This window comes from Pagrus pagrus, assembly GCF_965226575.1.
Source record: "Pagrus pagrus genome assembly, chromosome: 6".
Classification (NCBI taxonomy): domain Eukaryota; kingdom Metazoa; phylum Chordata; class Actinopteri; order Spariformes; family Sparidae; genus Pagrus; species Pagrus pagrus.
In genome coordinates, this window is record NC_140190.1 from 27,504,653 (window position 1) to 27,528,878 (window position 24,226).

Consider the following 24,226-nt stretch of genomic DNA (forward strand, 5'->3'; position numbering starts at 1 on the left):
CCTCCTATCTGCTGCCGAGATGCTGCTGCTCCAGCACACTACTCCATAGAAAATGGCTGATATCATAGTCATAGAAAGGAGTGCCAGTTTATTGTTCAGGTGAAAACATTGAAATAGTCAAGTAAAGAACAGGTACTCAAAATTGTACTTTAGTGTGGCACTTGAGTAAATGTGCTTAATTACATTCCATCATGTGATCTGGTGATACCAGGAAGCAACAGTCTGATCACCGATCAGTATTTACTGAGCCCACTGATTTTCTCAGGTGCTTTTGAAGATCCACGTGTTGATCAAAATATTGTGAATCTTTGAAACAGATCCACAGTTTGGCTCTGCAGCAAAGAATAGGGCCGAACATATAACCTGATGTCAGCAATACAAACACCAGAGATATATTAGTCTTTGCAGACATTTTGCGAGACAAATAAGTGTGTATTTCTGCTGACTTTGCCTGAGGGAATTACCCACAGTTCATAGCGTTGTAAAATCAAACACACCAGGTTTCCAGAGGTTTTTATTTATTTTATGAAGATTAAATAAAAGTCATTTTATTGATATTTCTTTTCTCTTGTCTCTAAAAACTAAACATTTAAAACAGCTTAACTGTCGTTGTAAGGTCTGAAAATTAATGTGTGTATACTCACTATGGGGTAAATTCATTTGGAGGCACAATGTAAAGGTCAACCAGCATGTTGATGACCATCTGTATACTGGTTGTTGTCACCAGATGAGAGTAATCCCACACCTTTCATTTGTTTCATTGACTCTAACAGTTTAACCTTCAGATGGTTACAGGAGTCGGAGCCCAAACATTCACACTTAAGTTAACAATCAGTTAACCTTACCTGCATCTCTTTTGATCTCTGGACCTGCAGGAAACCCAAACAGTTACATTGCTGAAATATTACTCAAGTACAAAAAAACTAGTATTACAATAATACTTAAGTAAAAGTTCAAAGTATTCTTCTCAAACGCTACTCAGAGCATTAGTTACTTTTTAACCGTCGATGATTAATGCGTTATCAATATCAGGGGTTCGGTCAAAGGGGTTTATGTTCTGAACTTCAGCGCTGTTCTGCTCAGTGGTCATGGTCACCTCTCCAAACCTGGGCCAGCTGCGCAGTATGTGGTTTTTGTCTGTATGTCAGGGTTTCCATCTGTGATAGCATAGCCTGATTGGCTACAAAAACACAGATCAAAGGTTTGGATTTCAATTCAAATTGTACTCAGCACTTAAGTATGTAAAAACAGAAAAATATTTATAAAAGCACAAGTGCCCCCCAAAAAGTGATTCAATTGCAGTAATTTGAGCAGATGTCATTAATTACCTCTACCCCTGTTGAGGCGACATTGCTAACCACTGCACAGTGCCCTTTGATATGCACTGGGATTTAATATCAGGGAAACTGACATGTTTAATATCTTTATCGAGTTCTCAACTCTTCTCATCCCATCCCATCTGTTTATGACCTAAAATTGATCCATCTACTGTATATCCATCTCTTAAGGGATTAGTTATATCCAGAGCTAGTGTTGGTTATTGGTTGATTGGCTTAATTGAAGTGTCAGTCAGACTGAATTATGACTAAACTTAACTCTTGGTTTACGTGTTTTTATTTTGTGTCTACATGCAAAACAAACCACAAAACACAAAAATGATGCTGGGAATTTTTTATTAACTGAAATATGCACATATTGACACATATTCCAAACATCCTGTGAACGAGCAGCAGCACACTGCAGACACTGTGGGCTACAGGCTGACTCATGATGTGACACACAGAGATCAGCGACTGTCACTCACCATCAGGAGGCTTCATACTTGGGGTCAGAGCTACAAATAATATTTTAATTTGGTCAACTCTCCTATTAATAATTCTCATAATGAAAGGGGGCAACAAGTTCCATTGATTGTTTAAATTATCTGTTGGGGCACAGTTACTGTTTTACTAATTGATTTTTTTGTCAATCAGATACTTTATTTGGAGTTTTTCAACGTAACACCTCAGGGAGAAAATACAATTTGCAATTATCCAAATTAGACTGTCACAACTGTCTCAGGACAGCATTTCAGTTTAGTTTTGGTTGTTCGTAGATCAAATGTTTCATCATTATCATTATTATCACTTCATAATATTTACTGAATCCATACCACACACAAAATGTACACTTGTTGTTCACTTGCCATGTTCTCGTCATATTTAAGTGCTTGATCTGATTGTTGAGGGCACAGTTATAGTTTGCTCGACCATGACACACAAACTTCATTTAGAGGCAGGTTAACAACACTGTACAACATATCATTTTTCATTAATTTCTCATTACTCATCATATTGTTAGCTATGTATAATGGCATGTTTATTTCTGGTGTATAGTTGCTCTTCTATTTAGCTTTGAGCGTGGCTTCATTCCAGTAGGGCAGGAGGAAGGGGAAGATGAAGAAGATGGAAGTGTTTGTCGTATCTGTGGAGAGGAGGCTGCAAAGGCAAAAATATCAAAGCTTCAGTCATATTGAGTTGTCAGGAGTCAGTGAGAGAAATTATATGTGAAACATTCTGTCTTAAATAAAAGTAGTGTCTCATTGTGGCCAACAGAGGGAGACATCAATATGTAACCCCAATCAATTCTACACATCAAAGTGTGTTTACAGGTCTTGGTGAGGAAGCTGCATATAATCGATAAATTGCCTCAAGTGATATCACTAAGTGGCACTGATGGGCTCATTATGGACAGTTTTCTTTTATATCTATACAGTAGTACCGCACGACTCCTCAAGACCTGTAAATACACTCTAATATGTCAAAATGGTGGAGTTACCCTTTAAAACCAAGGAATCAGATGGTAGAAACTGTTTCATTACCAAAACAAATATAAAGTATGTGCCTGAACTTGTGTAACAGATGGAATCAATATGTCTGAAGAAAGGAACCTATTTAAACTTAATTTCTATTTAAATATATTATGTCTTGCCTGTGATGTTGTTTTCTTATTTTATCTTAACTTTTGTCTGTTTTTCAAGATGAAATGAACAAATATATTAACAAAAAGTAAATATAAACATGAGCACAAGGATGCAATACATCACTTTACAATTACTGAATATTGACTTACCATATGCTAGTCCACGCTTCTCTTCCCTCTGAAAATGACTGGAGAAAAGCAGGTTGAAGTGATATTAGCAAAAGATTATGTATTTAAAAAGTTTGGTTTGGTTTTTCAAAAACAGTTTACCGATAGATTTCATACAATAAGTGTGAGAAAACAGTGGTTTGTGTGATTTTGAGGTCAAGTAAGCTTTTAAATATTTATGCAGATTAAAAGCTCAGAATGGAAGCGTGCTCACCTGTGCCAACTTCGTTTCCTGCACAAGTGACTGTGAGAGAAGAAACAAAAGAAGGTCAAGTTCAGTTAACTTTTAATGTTCTGCACCACAATAATGTTGTAATGTTTCAGCTGAATTGTACTTTTATGCTAAAATGGTCTTTACTCCTCTGTTTGCTTGTTTTGTTCAAATGAAGTTAAAAGAAAATCCTTTACACAAGTTTAGAAAATGACTGAAATAGTTGTGAAGCTATAGTCTTTGTTAACACTGAAAATTAACTTTTAAATATCATGAAAACTAAACAAAGGTGTAAAAAAAACTTTGCTTCAACAACAAAACAAATGTGAACATTATCCATCACCAGACATCAGTGTGAGAGCCCACTGTCATACCTGAGTACAGTCTCTGCGGGCAGAACAGGATTTTGCTGCCCTCTGGTGTGAGTGGAGCCACCATTACATTATAGACGTCTCCACACTGGACGTTGCTGACGTCACAGCTGTTCTCCCCGGGAGATGCAGTGCAGGTGTAGTTGTTGCTGCTGGCCACCATCTCTGTGATGTAGCTGTGGCTGCTGCCAGCTCCGCGCCAGTACACCCTCAAAGAGTTACTGTGCAACCTGTAGAGCCGGACACCTGATGGACAACATGCACCTACGAGAGAGAAAGATTTACATAAATGTAAATTAGCATAATATTAGAATAATAATATTAGTGTGTGTGTGTTTTAAATGGTCTCTGAAGCTGCATTTACACCCTGCAACATTAACCTGACTCTATTTAAACCAGTGCAGCTCTTAAAGGAAGAATTTCATGTGAAAAGCACCTTGTGTCTGTGGACAAAATGACTAGAATTGAGGAGTCATTAGTTTAAGTTCTAGGTCTATCTTTCGTTCTCACTGGTACAAAACATCTTCACTCACTAGACGAGAAGCCCTGATAGGTGCAGTTGGACCTTCGCCCGCTGTGGCTGAACGCCTCCATGGTGACGGTGTAGTTGGTCCCACAGGTGATGCATCCCATGAGGCAGTGGGAGTCCTTGGTGTGGCAACGGGCGTGACCACGTGATGATGTCAGAGAAGTGATGAACGAATGGGCTCCTTTGGCGTGAGACCATGAGACGTTGGTCATCGCCTGAGTCACCTGGTCCACTGTTAGACTCACCGGGCAGCAGGGCTCTGGAAAAGAGGGTATACAGTACAGTTTTTCATGTCTGAATACCTCTACCACTGCTTGTTAGAGATTTTGGACCTTAGTGTTACACATCTTTTAGAGGAATGGTGTTATAGTTACACAGACTTCTGTCAAAGAACATTTAAATTGTTGTTTCCTTTAACTCGTCATCGTCGTCTGTACATTTCTAATTGAATGGATCTATCCAAACCTTCGACTGCTCACCTGTTTCCAGAGAGTCACTGAAGCTGGGTAAACTCTGGCCTGCGGCACTCGTTGCTGTGACACTGACCTCGTAGGTGGAGCCACAGGGAAGGTCAGTGATGTCACAGGTGTTTCCACTGGTGGTGCAGTTGTGTTCACCGCCATCTCCTGTCGCACTCACAGTGTAAGTTGCAGCCCTGTTGTTTGCTGTCCAGCTGACACTGACGCAGGAGGAGTTCTTCGGATTCAGCATCAGATTCGTCGGCATGCAGGGAGCTGGTGGAGAACAATATAAAATATTTAGACCAATCAAATAAAATAAGAGTTATGAGAATGTGTTTGTTTAAAAATAGGTTTCAAGAAGTGACCAAACAAATACAGAACAGGTTGATGTTACGTTAGTTGTATAAAAAGTGCTATACCAAGAAAGTTAGATTGGCTGATTGATTGATTGATTAATTAATTGATCAAGAGGATCATAGAGACATACTTCTTCTGTCTGTACTATTCCTAAAATAATCCTGTAATATTTCCATGATTATTCAGCAGCGTCTGTGCTACTGAAGACCAAGCCACTTTACATGGTTAGGGTAAGGACCATCTCATCAGTTAAAAATGAACAAAATACCTACTGTGTATATGAAAAGGAGTAAGATTATTACCTGTGTCTTTGGTGTGAGCTCTGCAGGCACGGTTGCATCCACTGATATCATTGCAGGGTATCACCACCACGCTGTAGGGACTGTCACAGTTGAGGTCAGAGAGGGCGCACACCGGTGCCGTGTCGTTACACAGGATGACCTGTGCACCATCCGCAGCCCGAGTCTCGTACAGCTCCGTCCCCCGAGAGGCCATCCACTGGATCTCCAGAGTGTCAGTGCTCACCAAGGAGACGGACACACCCTCTGGACAGCAGGGCACTGAAACACACAGGTGAAACACAGGTAAACATTATAATGATCAGAAATGAGACTCATCAAGACTTATAACATGTCACCTGAGCTGCTACTCACAGGTGGTATGGTTGAGAACCTGTCCTTGAGGACTGCTGCCAGCCTGGTTGAAGGCATAAACATACATCAGGTATGTGTAGCCACACTCGCAGTGGTGGGTGCAATTGTTGCTGGTGGTGTTGCACATCTCCTCGCTGCCGTCACCTCTCTTGATGAAGGCTGAGTAGCTGTCAGCATGAGGCACTGTGTCCCACGTCAGCGTGCAGTTTCCTTCTGGAGACTCCACGAGAGCCAAAGACTGTGGCGGGCAGGGGTCTTACAGGACATGGAGGGAGATTAGTCACACTCATTTACTGGTGATACCACTGATGTGATGCTGCAGTGTGTAGTACTTCTCTCTTGGATGTGATAATACTTCATGTTTACAACACTACGATAAGGTACACAAAGATGTGATGAATCAGAAACGACTTCATAGTTAATGAATCATTTATGAGTAATTCCTGAATAACTGTGATTTCAGGACTATAAAATCTCAAATCAAATCAAATCTCTACTACTCACAGGTAACAAACACCACGGGGCTCGATGGGTAACTGGGCCCAGCCTCGTTGGATGCTGTGACCTGGACCATGTGAACCTCTCCACAGCCGACCGGTGACAGGGTGCAGGAGCTGGATGTAGAGTTACATGTGAGGTTTTGGTCACTCATCACATGGTAATAGACAGATCCATAGACCGCCTGATCGAGTTCCCAGGACACAGAGAGTCCGGCCACATTGTTATTCATCACCATAGAGACACTGACAGAAGATGGTGTTGGAGGTCCTGTTAAACACCAAGAAAAAAACACATAAAGATACATCGAAGTGTACATTAAAACAGATACACACCCATTAGGACTATTTAAATAGCATATTGATGTTTGTTTCTTATAAAACATCTTTAGAACTTTTCTTCTCTTCTGCATTTCTGCAGAATAATGTGCTTTCAAGAACACTGTATTTATCAGATGGTTATAGTTTTGTTATTTTTTAAGAGATGTTATAGACAATAAGTTGATAAAAAATTATGTATTTCTACCTCTCATAAAACATTAAATGTAGCAACATTGAAGTACTGTTTATATGTTTTAAAGGTGTGTTTTACTGCTAATATTTATTTTAACATCAAGTCCCTATGTGTTGAATGTGTTTGTAATCATAGCATCTTTGCTCTGATGGTGCATGTCTTTGTAGAAAAATTCAGACAGCCTTGGCTATCATCCAATTCATACTTAATGGTCTGATGTGTCTACTTTGATACTACCTCTACAGTAGGAGTCACCAGAGTTATTCGTTGAACGCAAGATGCTTAGGGTAGGTTAGGAGTATTACATTCCCAGTGAAGTTTACTATTTCAGTGCCACAATGCCATTTTGGACAAAATATATATATATATATATATATATATATATATATATATATACGTACTTATCTTTTACACAAGTAGTTAATAACCACATGTGAGGGATCATTGAAAAAAATGTTTCTTATGTATATATGTATCGACTGCATTTCGTTGTCTCTGTACTTGTGCTGTGCAAAATGACAATAAAGTTGAATCTAATCTAATCTAATCTAATATAGTCTGTGTGTATATAAATATCAGCCAGTCAATTAATATTGAAACTCTTTAACTTCCCAGTATCTGTATTGGCATTGCCCCCAAAATTCCAGTATTGGTCGGGCTCTGACTTCAAATGCAGAACATCTCTAACAGAGTTTCTACGTTACTGAAGTGAAAGGTTTAAACACTTTCAGTCATTTTCAGTTCAACTTTTCCTTTCCCTTATCAAATATATGATTTCACTTTGTGTTGGTGGCTTTGATGCCTCATAGTATTTACTGACAGGAGGTCAAGGTTAAGCTTTTTTTCTATTTAGGCTTATAAATAATAGTTTGGGACTTTCCAGATATTATATATTATAAATATTTTCTGATAAAGTGTTCCTGCACATAAACTGCAGTCTTCCACCTCTAGCTGCTCTCACTTCAGCTAAATTGTGGTCTGCTGCTGGAAAGCACCACACTCTTTACTAAAAGGCAGTACAGTGGCCATCAAGAGCTCTCTGATGTGAGGTTGCAGGCAACAAAACACCACCAACATTACTTGCTGGATAGAGCTACTTTATAAAACTCATAATTTTGTCTTGAAAATGTAAGTTTCAATATATACTGCATGTAGGCTGTTGGTACCTACATGTAGACATATATCTGTGATACATCCATGTTTCCCTTGAACATTAAACTCTTAACCTTGAAAATTGCAGCATGAAATAACTTACTGGTCCAGTTTCTTTATCAAGAGTTGCAGTGAAGATGGACGAGGAAAGGTTAAGATTTCGGAAGTGAAAACCCAATAAACAGTTCTCTGATATGTAGCTGTGAGAGTTCTTGCAAAAATGTTAAGGCTTAATTACCTATTTTATTGTATCTCTTCATGTATGAGATTTATACATATTATTATAAAAGTGTACATGTACTAATAACTGAGATTTAGTGTTCACAGCAGTTCAGAGAGAATAAAAACAGAGAGGTGTCTCAGTGTTTCCTTACGTGTCGTCTGGTTGATGCACAAACTGCGATCTCCCTTTCGGCCCTCGGGGTCCCAGGCATAACTCTTGATGTTGTAGAGCGAGCCAGCATCCAGGCCAGTGATGGTTAAATTGGCGTTGGTGGTGTTGTGCTTCATGGTGGTGTTTGAGCCCAGTTTGTATATAGACAGGGTGTACTGCACAGCGTAAGCAACAGGATCCCAGGATACAGTGATGCTGTCATTGCTGGGGGAGGAGGTGGCGGAGAACTGAGGAGGAGGCAAAACTGTGGAGGAGAATAAGTTTTACATGTTTGGAATGTTTTGAGGGCTGGAGAATGCACTTTAACACTGTTTACAAGCCAAGAAGAAGCACAGTTAATCCATAAAATAAAGAATTTGTGGTTGTGGTTTTAGTCCTCACAAGTTCCGTCCAAGATTATCTGCCTGTCTGGACTTGGGCCCAGTGAAATACAAACAAACACAGATACAATGTCACTTTAGTGGTTAGTGGCAGTGCATTCAGTAGTAGTCTTTTGGTCCAAGTCAAGTCTATCAGAGCAAGTTTCACTGTAAATCAAACCACATGTCTTTAAAGGAGCACTCTGTAGTTTTTGTTTTTATGCCTAAACGAACTAAATGAACAAACTCTATGTTTTCATGATGATATAAAATGAATATACAAACTGAGCTTAAAGGACAACACCATTTCATACTGTTTTACTTTGTTTATATTTGGCAGACACTGCCACCTTTCTAGCTTCAAACAGTGTTCTGGGACCTAATGTTCCTATGAGAACAGCTTGTTTATCAGTTATGGAAAAAAATAAATATGTCTGAGTTTGAATTTACTTATCCATTTTCATTAGTCGCAGATACATCAGTAATTTAAAATTTGACCTACATCTTTCGTTACAACATGAGTCTCCCAACTGTGCTTTAGAAACCGACTGTATGAAGATCACAGTTTCCTTGTGTTTTCTGACTACGTGAACATTTTACCTCAGATATGTGACTTAAAGTAAGAAGTGAACTTTTTTTTTGTTTCCAACTTGTGACCAAAATGAGTTTTTTAATATTTTGAACATGTTAGAAAACATTAACAAAATTATTAATTTTATACTTAATTGTAAGTATACGGTGGCCCTGAGGGTCAAATCCAAAAACATTTTGCTTTCTGAAATGTGTTTTGACCCTCAGGGTCACCATATAGGTAGCCTACTTTTGTAAAGTAAACCAAAAAAGAGATGAATAATGGCAAACTGTAAACAAAAAATGGTGAAACCTCTTGTTCCATGTTTTTTTAGGCTCATGTGGATCATATTCCTCCCCCTTGGGAAGGGAGTGAAGGTGAAGGGTGACAGCTATGTTCTCAAGATGAGGTCAACTCATTGTGTTTGACATAGAATGGTCTGGTAGTGTTACCACCCATGTAGGACGGGTCCTGAGGGGTACAGATGCATTTATGGGGTAAGACAAACCTGGATTTGCACCAACACTGACACCAGACTTCACTGAAGATGATGTGTGCATTCACTGTATGTAGTCTCTGTGCTGTGGGACAATGAGGCAGATCGAGTGACTTCTGCAGGGCATGGGGACTGATGAGAAGAGTACTCAGTGTTTCTCAGTGAATGTGTGACTCATAAACCAGCCCTTGAGTGTTATTTTTCCACTGAATTCATAATGAGGATTGGTTTCCCAGCTGCGTATGAGAGAAATCTAACATTCTGCACACAAATAAAGACAATGTGAGAAACAACAGTACCTGTCGTTGCCATCACAGGAGAAGACGGCTGGCTGCGGCCCCCGCTGTTCACAGCCATGACGCTGAGTGTGTACTCAGTGTATGGTGTGAGGGACTTAATCTCAGTGGGGGAGGAGGACACGGTGTCTTCTCTGAAGAAGCCATTGGCGTTCTCGACTCGTACAATGTAGCTAGTCGCCGCAGTCTGCAAGTTGAACTCCACAATGAAAGTCGTGCTGTCCTTCGGCTTCACTGTCTGGATGGGATCCATCATCTCAGGGGCTAAAATAGTCACAATCAGTTCAGGATCAGAGATGGCCAAGAAAAGGACACTTATTTTAACATTTCATGTAGGAAATGGAAAGATTTTGGTTGTTAGATGCAAAGGATGAGCTCCCCCTTCTCAGCTAGTTGACTGTGGAATCCACCTATTTACCTAAAATAAATTTTAGCAATTAAGTAAGGAGAAACAAAATCTTAATTTGTCTCCACCTTCCTGGAAAAGCTTGAGAAAAACAGGGGGGAAAAAATCCTCTTCAGATATTTTCATCACAATTAAGGGGGACTACAGTACCAAATTTTGGATCTACTTTTTATTTCTTCAAACTACAATGAACTGATGTGCCTGAATATGCAGCATAAAACCGTATTATACACATTTCTGAATGGTATTTTCAAAAAAACACATACAGCAACAGAATATATAGTAAAACACAGCTAGTTTTTGAAAAAAAAATATTAAACAGCAATGAATCACTAGAATATTGTGTCATTAAGAGCTCAAACAGTACAGGTATGGACAGAAGTGTGTCTCACCTGTGGGTGCATCCAAAACTGCGGTGCTCAGTGCTACTTGGGAATTGTCCAGAGCTTCAACTGTGAATTTATACACGATGTTCGGGGACAGAGAGTTGATGGAGCCCAACACTGTGTTTGGACCAAACGTGACGTAAGTAATGTGGTTGTTTGGTGAGCTTGCGGGGGCGACTGTGATTTTGTATGAGCTGGCTCCGGAGACCCTGGTCCATCTGAGTATCATGGCTTTGGATGTTGCTGAAAACACGGTTACTTCGATACCTCCTGATGGGAGAGATGACAGAAGTGGAGATCATTGTAGTACTTGTTTGTCAGCCTGATACATGGATTGTTTTATATATTAATATCTAATAGAAAACAAGGTTTCATGTCCCTTCATTCACATGTATGACAATGATATAAACATCTACAGTGAATTTATGATAAACAAGAACATACAGTACCTGTGGCGACTGCAGCCTGAAAATTTAGATGAGAAAATATTATTAACAATAGTTTATGTGATTATATCAAATCCTAGTCACTACTATCTAGATATCTACTTTAAAGGCTGGTTTACCATTGCATTGTGCTATTCGTGTTTCTTAAAATGTTCGTGCCTGAAATCAAAATATTGTTATAATTATAATAGATACATATATTATTTGACTACTATACCTGAGAGCATATTCCCATCAAGACAGAAATCACCAACCACTTCAAAGCCGCCATTCTTCAAAAACTTCTCTCAGCGTTTCTCACACAGCTACTGTTATACTTGTGAAAACACTTCACTCTCGATTTTTTCACTTTTTCTTTAGCATAACTGGTGACCGTGCTGGTTGAAATACCTCCAGCTGGTCCCTCCCACTGGAGACAAACGTCCAGTGACAGGGAAGCAGAGAGATGCACCTTGGGGCAGATGCAGGTTGGGTAGCATGAGAGGAAACACCATTGTAGCATGCATGATATTCTATATTGGGGGGGAATTTGATTCTCTAGTATTTACTTTGAGCTGTGAAAGGTATGAATAGATTTTCAATTGTAGGAGCATACAGTGTTTCTGCCAGGAAATGAAAAACAGATTTAAGGAGCACTATGTAGTTTTGGGGGAGAAATTTTAATTAGAAGAGAAATACTATAGACTGAATTAATTGAATAAACAAAGTGCCCTTAAAGGACAAAATCATTTCATACCGTTTTACTTTGTATATATATTTGGCGGACCCTGCCACCTTTCTAGCTTCAAACAGTGTTCTGGGACCTTATCCTCCTCTGAGAACAGCTTATTTATTCAGTTATGGAAAAGAGTTTTTAATTATTACCTCATCAATATTGTAAATATTAAAATTCTGAGTTTGAATGTCTTCCCTAAAATATACATAGTGCCCCTTTGAATTGAAATGTATATAGATAGCAGGTAAAAAAAAAAAACCAGAGTAAAAGTAAAGATATCATGATGTTAAAATATTACTTGGTACTTCATGATGATCAGATCTTTTTTTTTTTGGATTATCATAATGAGTCTTTTATTTTAATTCAATGGCTAATTGCTGTTAGGGCCAAACCGCACACTGTTCACCTCACTCACAATCAAGAATGAATTTTAATAATAGCGTTTCAGTACAAAGACCTTCATCAGGTTATCTTCAGAGGGACCATTTTAAATAGGTTGGTAGACCAATGTGGACCAATCAGGTCACACTACAGACAAATATCACTCAAAATAAGATCACCCACACCTGGACCAATAAAGTCACGCTACTGAATGAAAACACTCCTGAATCAGACAGTGCAAATATGTCAGCTGACTACATGGCACTGTGGGCCTACAAAAAACATTAAACCATTTTTTAAAACATCATATATAGGAAAATAATTAATGTCCATGTTCACAATAGAAATAGCATAACAATGTAAATATAATAATAATAATAACAACAACAAAAATAATAATAATAGTACACTGAACAGTGTGCAGGAGTTTTTGTCTGATTTTGTTGGCCCTTGGTCTTCTCCTATGCACCTGTCCATCCACAGGTGTGCAAAAGTTTTTCTCTGGGAATCCAATTTGTGTTAAAATAAATTTAAAAATGACTACTTGGACTCTGATGCAACATGTAATATGGAAAGTAACTAGTAACTAAAGTTATCAAACAAATTAAGTACATGAAAAAGTACAATCTTTGCCTCCAAAATGTACGTGTAAGTATAGTACTTGAGTAAATGCACTTAGTTACATTCCATCACTGCTTCTGAATAAGTTATGAAATTGTCAGACAAGCTCAAAATCTCATGTTTTTGATTGAATAAGTCACAGCTATACTATATTTTTGACTCAGTAAGCCAATATTATTGTCATGCTCATAATTTAGATCCTGATTAACCTTCCATAGTCTATGCCCCTTTTTTTTTTTTAAGATAGAGAGATAGATAGATAGACAGACAGACAGACAGACAGACTTTGGTTATAAAAAACTACAGCTGCTTTCCGTCGCACACTTGTTGACGCGGATAGACGTCAGAGTTCGAGGACACGGGACAGGAAGAGGCGCAGAGGGGAAAAAACAAGATGGCAACGGGCGCAGATTACGGGCTGAAGAGAATAGTTTGGAAAAGTAAGTCCCCTCCTGTTGCAGAGTGCTTGTGAATGTATTACAGGGTGACACTTTCATAACGTTTTCACAAGTTAGTGGGCTGTAAACCGCCTGTTGTTGCGTGTTTTTAACGGTTTGTTTGTGACTACACCTCGAAATGACAGTGGACGTTGAGTTCATTGTGCTGTGTGTCGCAACGGAAGTTTACAAACTTGGATTGGTGGAAGTGTAGATAGATTGATGACAGCAGACTACACTTGGGCTGACACTCGGCGCTGTTGTTTGTCATGACTTTATTATCGTGGAATCTTTCAGACACTTGTGGAGAGGTAGTCGGAGTGAGGTCACCCTGCATCGCCAGGAGCCCCACCTCATATTTACAAGCTAACGTTAGCACAACACTGTTCAGCTAACGACGAACACAAACCTCAAGTGTTCGAACGTGCCCTGTGACGAAGTCTGTTTTCCCCTCCGACTAGTGCTTCCCGTGTCCTGCCCTTCTTCCTTGGTTGGGGTGAGGTTATGGTTAAGACGTCGCAGTCTGGACAACCAGTCATCTCTTTGGGGTTAAGGGGTTAAGTTGTTTAGGTTAAAATAAGTAAAGTTACACTCAAATGAAAGATGTAGTGACCATGAAGTCGAATTGACATCTTTTACAAACAGGTTTAACAACAATTGAACATGACAGCCTTCATAAAGGAAATGTGAGAATGAAGGTTAGTTAGTTGTAATGCATCAGTTTTCATCAAGGAAGAGACTTCAACTGCCCTGATTTTTACTCACCCTATTTCATAAAAGCAGAATGATGTGCTTTGTCAAACCACACACATACATATCTCTTAATATAGTGTGCATGCCATGCAAGTCTAATGGAGTATTCAATTCTAGGGGTTTCCCATGCGGCTTTTTCAGAGCCGATACCGATATCGATTATTAGAAATCAAGGAGACTGAAAACCAGTGTTTGGACCATGTGTCAAAACCAGTGATCGAATGAAGTACAATTTAGTCAAGTACTGTTCTTCAAGTACAATTTTCGGGTACTTTACTTAAGTATTTCCATTTTATGACAAATTTGCAGAAGTTATAACTAATATGAGAAACAACAACAAATAATTATATATAGCCCCATTCACATGGGACTAGTATAACCAGTGGACAGGATTTAGAAATGATCACCCCACGTTTGTGTTTCATGTGGCGCATTCACATATCATCTCCTGGATATGATGTCAAGGCTCAGTGTAACATCAACTTTCAGAATTGGTATCTGTTCTTGAGCAGCCCTATTATTATTATATTTATAGTTGAGTAGCCCACCTTTCTGCATGTGTTACAAGCATTAGTACATTCAGTCGTCTGACAACGGAAAACAATGAACAGAGTTATGCAAAGTATGGAAGGGTATTTGCTGTGGAAATTTTACTTTACAAATTATGGACATGGAAGATTTGCACAGGATTAAGATCCCAGATGTCCTCCACAATCATTACAAATTACAGCAGGAGGTCCCCAGGTTTGTTCCCTGTTTAAATCGGTTGGTTTTCGGTCCAACACAGGTGCTTAAGCACAAGAATCCAGCAAATAGTGTGGTCAAGAGCAGTCCTTTGGGGGGGGGGGGTTCAGTCTGTGTTAATCCCTCATGAGTCATGTTTTGTGTCTCTTACAGGAATAAAAGACACAATTATTGCAGACTGCAGAAAATCGGAAGTATGGAAGGTAGGACAACCCTCTATTTGATCAATACTGAGTCTTCAGACTGTAATTGCACGAACAGACAACCTCCATATTACAGATCCAGCATTAATGTGATTGATGCACTGTGACTGAAAATAGAATTGTAATTTCTCATTTCAGCAGTGTCACTACTGCAAAATCTAGCAACATATGACAGTGTGATACATAGCGACTCACCACTACCGGTTTTATTCTTCTTTACAGATAATGATTCTGGACTCCTTCACCACCAAGCTCCTCTCATCATGCTGCAAAATGTCAGATCTGATGTCAGAGAAAATCACAAGTAGGCTTTGTTTTCAATCATACACAATACAGGTAAAAGACCAAAGTAACTGAGGTGTGTCTGTGGATGTCTCTAACTACTCTGTTAAAATAAACCTTTGATTTCTTCAGTTGTGGAGGACCTGTTCAAAAGCAGAGAGCCTGTCCCAGAGATGAAGGCCATATACTTCATGTCACCAACCGCTAAGGTTTGCATTATATTGCATTTTGATCCAAGAATTTTTTTTTTCCCAAATTAGTTCTCAATCTTGTGATTGTTTTTTGTTTTTTTTACATTATCATTTGGTAGTCTTGCCATACTCTGGTGTGATATCCTAAATGTATTTTTATTTTTTAGTGCGTGGATGCCTTCATCGCTGACTTCAAGTCCAAACCCAAATATAAAGCAGCATATGTTTATTTCACTGACTGTAAGTAACTTATGAATCACTAAATCACCACTAATTCTACTACAAATGACCCAACATGATCAGATGTTGTGGTTGATCTTTTCCCTTTTTTGTTTAACTGATAACATCCAAACTAAAAGCTCTTTGCTCCCACAGACTGTCCTGACGACCTGTTCAACAATATGAAGCTGCACTGTGCAAAGTACATACGAGTCTGTAAGGAGATAAACATGTGCTTCATGCCACAAGAGGCCCAAGTGAGTAGTTGCCTTAAGGTTCTTTTGTAATGCTCAATTTCCTCTTTTTTTATCCTGACTGTCAATTTCTAAGTGAGGAAAACTTCACTTGTTTTAGTGTGTTCAGTGTCATGTTGCTGCTGAGAAGAAGAGTGACTCTTTAATGGGTGTTGGCTCCTTTAAGCTGTCATGACTTTACAAGCTTTGTATTATCTTTGTGGCTTGGGAACTGTAACTGGTTATTCACTGTATTATCAAAAAATAGAAAGGTCTCGTCTGTGATGTGATTTTAACAAAAGAATTCAAGTCAAATTTATTTTTTTAATATCCAGGAAGATAGTTTTGAAGTCAGAAAAATCACCAGAGACATTCCTAATAAATAATTGAAATAAATGCGGATATAAATAAATAGATAAGATAATTAATGTGATTAAAATAGAAATACCAAAAATGTGTAGTCTGGAGCTTTGGCTTTATATACGTACCATTTTAAAACATTTTTGGTGTTGGTAGTAATTATATGTAGTATTCATTATACAATTACATGCAAGTTGTTCACTTACACAATAGTTTTTTCATTTATACAGTGATGCGTTGAATCTTTTTCAGGTGTTCACATGTGATAATCCGGGGGCTTTCCAAAGTATCTACAGTCCCAACAGCCAGGACAAAAAGAAGACACTGGAGACTCTCGCAGACCAGCTCGTCACACTCTGTGCCACGTTGGATGAGTACCCAGGGGTCAGATACAAGAAGTAAGCCACAGCAGATTTAGTTTCTCAGCTTACAGCAGACCTCAGCCCCCAAGCAGAATGACACCTTTTACAAGAAAAGCCTAAACTCTGTGTATAGAATGTGTTACCTAACTGTGGCAGAAAACAAACGAGAGCAGTGTGAGACTTTTGTTTTCTTACATAATATATGATTTTAGTTTACACACAGTATACATACAGCATAAACATTCAAAAGCAACAGGCAGACAGATGAAACCAAAGACAAATGTACAAACAGTTTTAAAAACTTTTGTCAAAAACACTCAACTGGGGTGATTTAAAGTTTTTTTGTTTTTGTTTTTGTTTTGTTTTTACAAATGGCTGAAAAACCAGTACATGTGTGATATCATTGTGACTGTGATAACTCATGGAGAGAAAATTATATCACAACTAGAGACAGCAACATGGAGAACGCCAAGGCCCTTGCAGAGCTGGTAGACAACAAGCTGGCCAGACACTATGAGCTGGACGACAGCGGCAAAAAAAAGGTGAGACTTAACAGAGAGTGTTGAAAGAATAAACAAGGTCTGAGCCTAGGGAGTAAATGAGAACCTGACAGAACAGTATTATTCTCCACTGACAGCTCAACACAAGACATTCACCAAAAGAGAAAACATTTTTCCTTTGTCTTAAGCAGATTGAATTAATGGTGTCCTTCAGCAGATACTTGAAGATTGCAGCGGTTGCTTGGTTGCAACTACGCAGTATTACTGAAAGCAATGCTAATGTCACTGTATATGGAAGACTAAATATACCAAAAATAATATAAGAAATAATAAATGTTTATAATTTGAATAAAATGTTACATAAATTGATATTTCTGTATTAGGTGGCTGCTGTATCTATTTTTTTTGCATTCATTTATCTATTTATTTGTTTACCCGTTTAATTTTCCATTTTATGTACTAATTTATTCATTTTAAAATATATTTATTTAGTTATTTATTTCTGTATGTTTTTCCCTTTGTGACTTTTCCCTGTATGTATTTCCACAAACTTATTTATTTTATATGTTCTTTTTACAATTTTTTTTTACACTTTTAGAATAAACGCAAATGTTTAGTTTTAATGTTATTTCTAGTGCATTTAATGGCAATATTTTTTTAGCTTTTGATTTATTTTGGATTTAGGCAGTTTCAGTCCTTGATGACTGTACACAGTAACCACTGTTTGTATAATAAATTTAGGCGCTATATTTATTGTTTTCTGTGTATTTCCCTCCTGTCACAAGGGAAAGACCCAGGCCCAGCTGCTCATAGTGGAAAGAGGTTTAGACCCCGTCAGCCCCATCCTGCACGAGCTGACCTACCAGGCCATGGCTTACGACCTCATTGACATTGAGAACGACACCTACAAGTAAAACAAGCTTTTCCTACTGTATCTATTAAAACACACATGATATGCTTATGGCATCATATCGCATTTTTTAAAATTTAGACAATACTTCTATAGCTGAAGCTAATAATCCAGTTATTTTTGTGGCAAGGTACAAGTCTAAAGATGGCTCAGAGAAACAGGCCCTGCTGAGTGAAGAGGACATGCTCTGGATTAAGCTCAGGCACAAACACATCGCTGAGGTCTCAGAGTAAGTATGCAAGTTGTGAGGATGGAGGTGTCCCTTTCCATCTTCTGTATCCCAACCATAACCCATTTTTTTTCTTACAATAGACAAATCCCCAAGATGGTAAAGGAAATATCTGCCAGCAAGAAGCAGCCAGATGGGAAGGTACAGCACTGTGTTTTCTTCTTTTGTGCTTCACTGATGATCTGTGCATTTCATACTAAAAATGCATATCTTGTGCAAACATTTCTTTTTTTTCCCAGATCACAATCAGCAATTTGGCCCAAATGATGAAGAAGATGCCGGCATTCCGTAAACAGTTGACTGAGGTATTTAGTACCAGTATTACTTCATTTTGTCTGGACCGGTGTCACTAAGCCCTGGCAACTGTTTTCCCTTACCTTTAAAGTTATCTATTTAACTTCAGGTTGAGAATTTTAACAGACACTCATGATATTTACTTCCTACCAGTAATTATAGCACTAAGTGATCATTACTTTGTGGTAGGGTGTGGTGCCTCCAAAGCCTGGTGTCACGTGCCGTTGACTTCATCATGTTTTTAGCAACGAAACAGAATAAAAGTCATAATATACATAAGTGTCTCTCATGAAAGGGAATAATTTAGAAACAATACTTAGAGCATAAAGTACATTGTTCTGCTAATATTAACTCTTCTCTCTGCCTTGTAGAAAACTGTTCATCTGCAGTTGGCCGAGGACTGCATGAAACATTTCTCAAACAATGTGGAGAAACTCTGCAAGGCTGAACAGGTCAGTCTGTGCTCTGTTGTCTGTTTTGATGGAACAATTGCATCACACTTGTATCACTTAACCTTTCTTGAACAAGCCAGTGAGTGGATGACGGTTCAGTGAGTGGAGATAAGATTTGCTGGGAGCAATCCTCATGACCTCAAGCATCTGTCCTGATTTTCTATGAGTTCTTTTCTGTAGCCAAGTCAGCTTCCAGATGTGAAAGATGAGGAGCTTTATGTATGAATGTAACAAAAACGTAAAAAATTGCAACATTCCCAGCCTAAATGGTAAATTAAAGAATGCTTTGTCTCTGTTTAGGACCTTGCAGTGGGGTCAGACGTGGACGGGGTGAAGGTTAAGGATCCCATGAGGACACTGCTGCCTGTGCTGCTCCACCCTTACAGCACCCACGATAAGATCAGAGCTGTGCTGCTCTACATCTTCAGCCTCAGCGGTACGCCAATCTTCTCCTGCAGCAGACTCGTCTCTTTTCATTGTCTGTTCATTGGCATTCTGTAAAGCAGCATCTTGATTTGTGGCCATATATACACTGTTTTTAGTTGATTTAATTTTTATTCAACAGACCACGTCATACAACCTTACACACAAATATGCAGACAGCACATTTTTGATTACTGTTGTGATGCCAGGGATATGGATATCATTTTTCTAGTTAATAGTTTAATTTTAAAATTGATAATTTCCTCAAAAAAGACAATAAAATGGACATTAAACCTTGTTGACAAAGATCCTCATGACCAACTATTTGGCTCAGAGGATGGAGGCCTAAAAGACTATCATCAGATTTTAACACTGGTTTGTTTGTTTATTTGTTTGGTATTGGTAAACAGGAACAACAGACGAGAACTTGAGCAAACTCATCCAGCATGTAAAGATCGAAGACGAACGAGAATTTATCCTGAACTGGAAAGAACTCGGGGTCCCGATCATCACATCGGTATGTAGAGAAGAGGAATAGGTTGATTGAATTGATTGATTGTAGCCAGGCAGTTTTAGTTGGAAGCTGGAATTTTCACTGTTCTGGTTCAGTGCTTTTTTGTTTTTTGTTTTTTAGTTCTTTGTGTCATAATGTTTTTGTCTTGTTAATCTTTTCAGTTTGATTATTCAGTCCCTGAATCCTGTTTATGTTTTTTTTGTACTCCTGTTTCTAGCCTAGTTTCTTCTCACGCAAACCAACCAGGCGAGATCGTTCCCAGGATCAGACGTACAATCTGTCCAGATGGACTCCTGTCATAAAAGATGTGATGGAGGTCAGTGAAAAGATTTTACCATGTTATGTAACGTATCCAACTTAAAATTATTTGTTTGTTTGCACAACAATTACATTGAACTACACGTTGGCAATGATCAACAATGGTCAGACAATATGTATTTAAAATAAGTCCACAAGTGATAAGGATTAGAATCTGAGGCTAAGACATAAAATAGTGCAGAAGTTAAAATAGAGGAATTAAATATAAAATAAAATGTAATGCAAAAACAAATACTGTGGTAGACTGGTTTACAGTAGTGATTAATAAAATGTGATATGTGCAGGTATGAAGAGAAGAGGAAAAAAATATTGTTTAGAAATTGAATCTTTCCAGCTAGATTTTTATTTTTCTCTATTTTCGATGAAAAGGAAGTTTAGCAACTCTGCCAACCATAATGAGTTGTGTAGCATGACTCCAGAGAATTTAAAGTGGCTATAGATAGGATAGAAAAAGAAAAGCTGGCATTAGCGTGAGAACGCAAAATACACATGTTTAGCTTTAGGTCACTGTGCTGCCACGGTTATTATGAACAGAACTGTAAAAGCAGCACAAAAGAAGGTGATCAGATTCAGGCCATCTGATAAACAGTGTCACATGTACTGTATGTGTGTGTTGTTTTGTACCATTTCCTCCTTTTGTATAAGACATCATCTTAGCATCTATAAGGCACAATAATGCACCAGTTATGTGTTGATCCCTGGGGATGAGCCTTCTGTGTCAACAACATCCTTCTGTACTGATCCTCAAATACTGCTTTGTATGTAAAATGTGTTATGGGGTTATTGTGGTTAGGCGAGATTGTGTTTTGTGTTAAAACAGAGGTAGGATGTCAGCATCACCTGTTGCCTTGCATAAAGAATCATTGTGCACGCAGAGTCTCTGATCTACCTTTCCACAGTGTCTTGTAAATAAATTGGTGGCTGTTTGTTTTCAATCTGGTAAGTTGAGTTGCCATCCATAAACATGGAAGAAATAATATACCAGTTCAGAGGCTGTTTCATTTAAAACTCTGCTGTTTAGTCCACTTCTCAGAAAGGGATTGAGAAATAGGAGGCAGAGTTCCGTCATGACCCTTTGGGCAGTAAAACTTTATTTTTTTCCTGAAATATGACCTGATGACTGGTTCTGACAAAGAAGAGAAATTCACCAATTTGGTATCAAATAAGGCCTGCAAGACGAAAACTCTTGGCCACAGGTTAAGTTAGATCAAAAAGATCTGGCTGACCTGTAACAGAGTAAGCTCTTTTGTGTCTTGGCCTTTTTTTTCACTTGCTCATCCTGTTATAACTTGAAAAGCCATTTCTGAGCAGTCTTCACCACACGAGCACCTGTCTTCCTGTAAACAGGGGTGAACAGTTTGCTCATGTAGCAGGAAACAGACTTGTATTTGATGTGTTGCAACATCGAATCTGGTTGAAATCAATTCAAACCAATCTGCTCCTTTTTAAAATTCTGTGTATTTTTCAGTGCCAAAAAAAGATGAGCCGTATCAGTTTAGAACCACAACTAAGAGCCAAAGTCTCTTAAACTGAGGAGTGCTTGACAACAGATTTGTTCCTATATTCTTAGCTGTGTTTTGACATCCCCTGATGCACCTTTTAGGTAGCAACTGAATTTGTTATATAGTTATGTGCTTTCTCCATAGTTCAACTTTCTTGGTCACAGATAAAAGACCACATATTTTTGTTCATTTAAAGTAATTAAAGTGAAATGTCATACATGCATTCCAAATGTAGAGAGAAGGATAGCACCACCAGCAAAAATCAAAACCAATGTTTGAAACCTGGTATCAAGTGTTGGCGTGTCGGGCACATAGAAATATCTGCAAAACTGTCAGTTCAGCCTTTTATTAAAAAATACCCATAAGTAGGATAGCCCACAAGTACAATCAAAAGTCAATCCTACAATCAGTGATATTGGATTGCCAAAGAGAGTTGGTCATTATGGGGCTCTGTTTACCTTGTGTTACTTTTAGGATGCTGTGGAGAACAAACTGGACACCAAGGAATGGCCGCACCAGTCTGAGTGTCCTGCTGCCTGGAACGGCTCCGGGGCTGTCAGGTACAGTAGGCCTTTATGAGTGATAAAACTAGGGTTTGTAGTTTATGGAAATAATTATGATTTCTGCCACTGATGATGTGATCAGGCTTTTAGATCCCAATTACTAACATTAATGTCAAAAAACTTGTGCATGAGACTCTGAAAGCCAACCTTTTTGCCTCGTTTCCAAGTGTTATGAATGTTGGAACACTACTTGAAAAATCTCAATATTGTTCTTTTAAACTGTCATTCAAAAGTAATAGGCAGTTGTCTTTTCATATATGACACACACAAGTTCATATTTGATTTACAGACAAGAGTCAGAGTGTGATGAGATAGCGCCCTCCAGTGATCATTTCTGTTCCTACTTTGAGTGCAGGATTCTTAGTGTGGTGTTTCTGTAAGGATCTGAAGTGTCACTGTGACAGAGTTTACTCATGAGAATAATCTTGGTCTGTTTTAGCCGTATATATCCCTCACCCTTTCCCTGTCTTTCTTGCCAGGATGATGATTTTGCCGTGTCTTTCCACAATTTGGACATGTAACTCCTACTCTTTCTATAAAATCTTTTAAAATTGCTGTTGTCCATCATCTGTCCCACAGTGCCCGACAGAAGCACAAAGCCAGTTCTCAGGATGAGCGCCGGACTGGGTCACGCCTCATCATCTTTGTTCTAGGAGGAATCTGCTTCTCTGAGATGCGTTCTGCCTACGAGGTCACCCAGGCAGTAAAATCCTGCGAGGTCATCATAGGTGAGATTACACAGATAAAGGATTAAATCACCTCTTTCCCTGGGCATATAAAGTAAATGCCTCTTATAGCAAATTGACTTTAAATTGGAGTTGGTACTCACTGACTATGCAAGGAATATTCTCAAGTTCTTATTTAAATGAGCTGAAGGTTGGTTTGATACAGTATCATAAAGTTCAACTGAATTGGACTTTGGCCTGAAAATACCCACCCAGTTGTAAATGTAAAATGACTCAACAGCCCCTGTTTTTATTTCCAACTCTTATACTGGAGCCAGTCAGAACTGTGAGTTTGTTTTTATGCTCTAAATTGAGGCCTAATGGTTCTTGTACTTTGATTCCAGGGTCTTCTCACATTTTGACCCCCACCAGTCTACTGGATGACATCAAGGCTCTGAGCAAACGCCCCGTGGAGACTTTCACAATAGAGGAAAGGAGCAATGCCTGAGAGGTGTGACCCTCCAACTAACAGCTCCCCAAACCTCCACTGCCTCTCTACATCTCGTATCGCTCAACACAGTGCACTCAACTCTACTTCCTGATTGGAAGGCTGAAGGGAATTTACCTTATGCTTATTATATTTTAATACTCTTTTCAAACCTGCTGCACATTTACAGTGGGCAAACTCTCTTTTAACTTTGTCACTTCAGGAAGCTGATTTACTTGTTGAAGATTAACTAAGATTATGGCCTGCTTCAGGCATTTATAGTTTGACAATTCTCATTTGATAATATAGATCATATTAAAAGTGAATTGACCTCATCCTGCAATGAGCATTTTAAGTCAAAATCGTCTGATCTGCCTGTGTTTGCCTTTGTCCATAAAAGAAAATATTGGTTTGTTACATGTTGAAAGATCTCTGAGAAACTTTCAGAGACAGGACTGAGGAAAGTAATGCAAAGCTCTGTATATATTGTATGTAAGCACTGAGTCCCTGCTTTGTCATTCAGATTTTTTGGCACTATTGTTTGTAAACACTTAATGCAATTTTGAGTGTTTTTAACATAGAGTATTTACGTTTTTCTTGAATTGAACAACTGACTAATAAATGGATGAAGTGGTTCAAA

At 38.5% G+C, this 24,226-nt stretch overlaps 2 protein-coding genes across 2 annotated transcripts; one reads left to right on the forward strand and one right to left on the reverse strand.

The window, feature by feature from the left end:
• Positions 1-1,673: 1,673 nt before the first annotated feature.
• Positions 1,674-11,499, reverse strand: LOC311258024 (fibronectin type III domain-containing protein 7-like; the record flags this gene model as incomplete). The annotated part of the gene is made up of 14 exons (XM_084354062.1): positions 1,674-2,477; positions 3,112-3,149; positions 3,344-3,373; positions 3,715-3,975; positions 4,245-4,499; positions 4,720-4,974; positions 5,361-5,618; positions 5,712-5,966; positions 6,216-6,479; positions 8,249-8,512; positions 9,994-10,254; positions 10,789-11,052; positions 11,232-11,247; positions 11,446-11,499. The coding sequence occupies 13 exons, from the start codon at positions 11,497-11,499 to the stop codon at positions 3,118-3,120; spliced, it is 2,469 nt and encodes an 822-aa protein (XP_084210188.1). The 3' UTR covers positions 1,674-2,477; positions 3,112-3,117.
• Positions 11,500-13,290: 1,791 nt separating this feature from the next.
• Positions 13,291-24,226, forward strand: stxbp3 (syntaxin binding protein 3). The gene is made up of 19 exons (XM_084354611.1): positions 13,291-13,385; positions 15,033-15,082; positions 15,305-15,386; positions 15,497-15,573; positions 15,723-15,795; positions 15,931-16,031; positions 16,620-16,765; positions 17,178-17,271; positions 18,015-18,139; positions 18,270-18,368; positions 18,452-18,509; positions 18,608-18,673; positions 19,034-19,114; positions 19,415-19,550; positions 19,948-20,054; positions 20,269-20,367; positions 22,346-22,431; positions 23,014-23,162; positions 23,504-24,226. Exons 1-19 carry the CDS (start codon positions 13,340-13,342, stop codon positions 23,605-23,607), a joined length of 1,779 nt encoding a protein of 592 aa, XP_084210737.1. The 5' UTR covers positions 13,291-13,339; the 3' UTR covers positions 23,608-24,226.

Excerpts from the sequence above, each read along its gene's own strand:
- stxbp3 (XM_084354611.1), top strand. The coding sequence starts at position 13,340 with ATGGCAACGGGCGCAGATTACGGGCTGAAGAGAATAGTTTGGAAAA. Across the intron at positions 16,766-17,177 it reads CCAGGGGTCAGATACAAGAA|AGACAGCAACATGGAGAACG; the intron begins GTAAGCCACAGC and ends TATCACAACTAG. Across the intron at positions 18,510-18,607 it reads AGAAGCAGCCAGATGGGAAG|ATCACAATCAGCAATTTGGC; the intron begins GTACAGCACTGT and ends TTTTTTTCCCAG.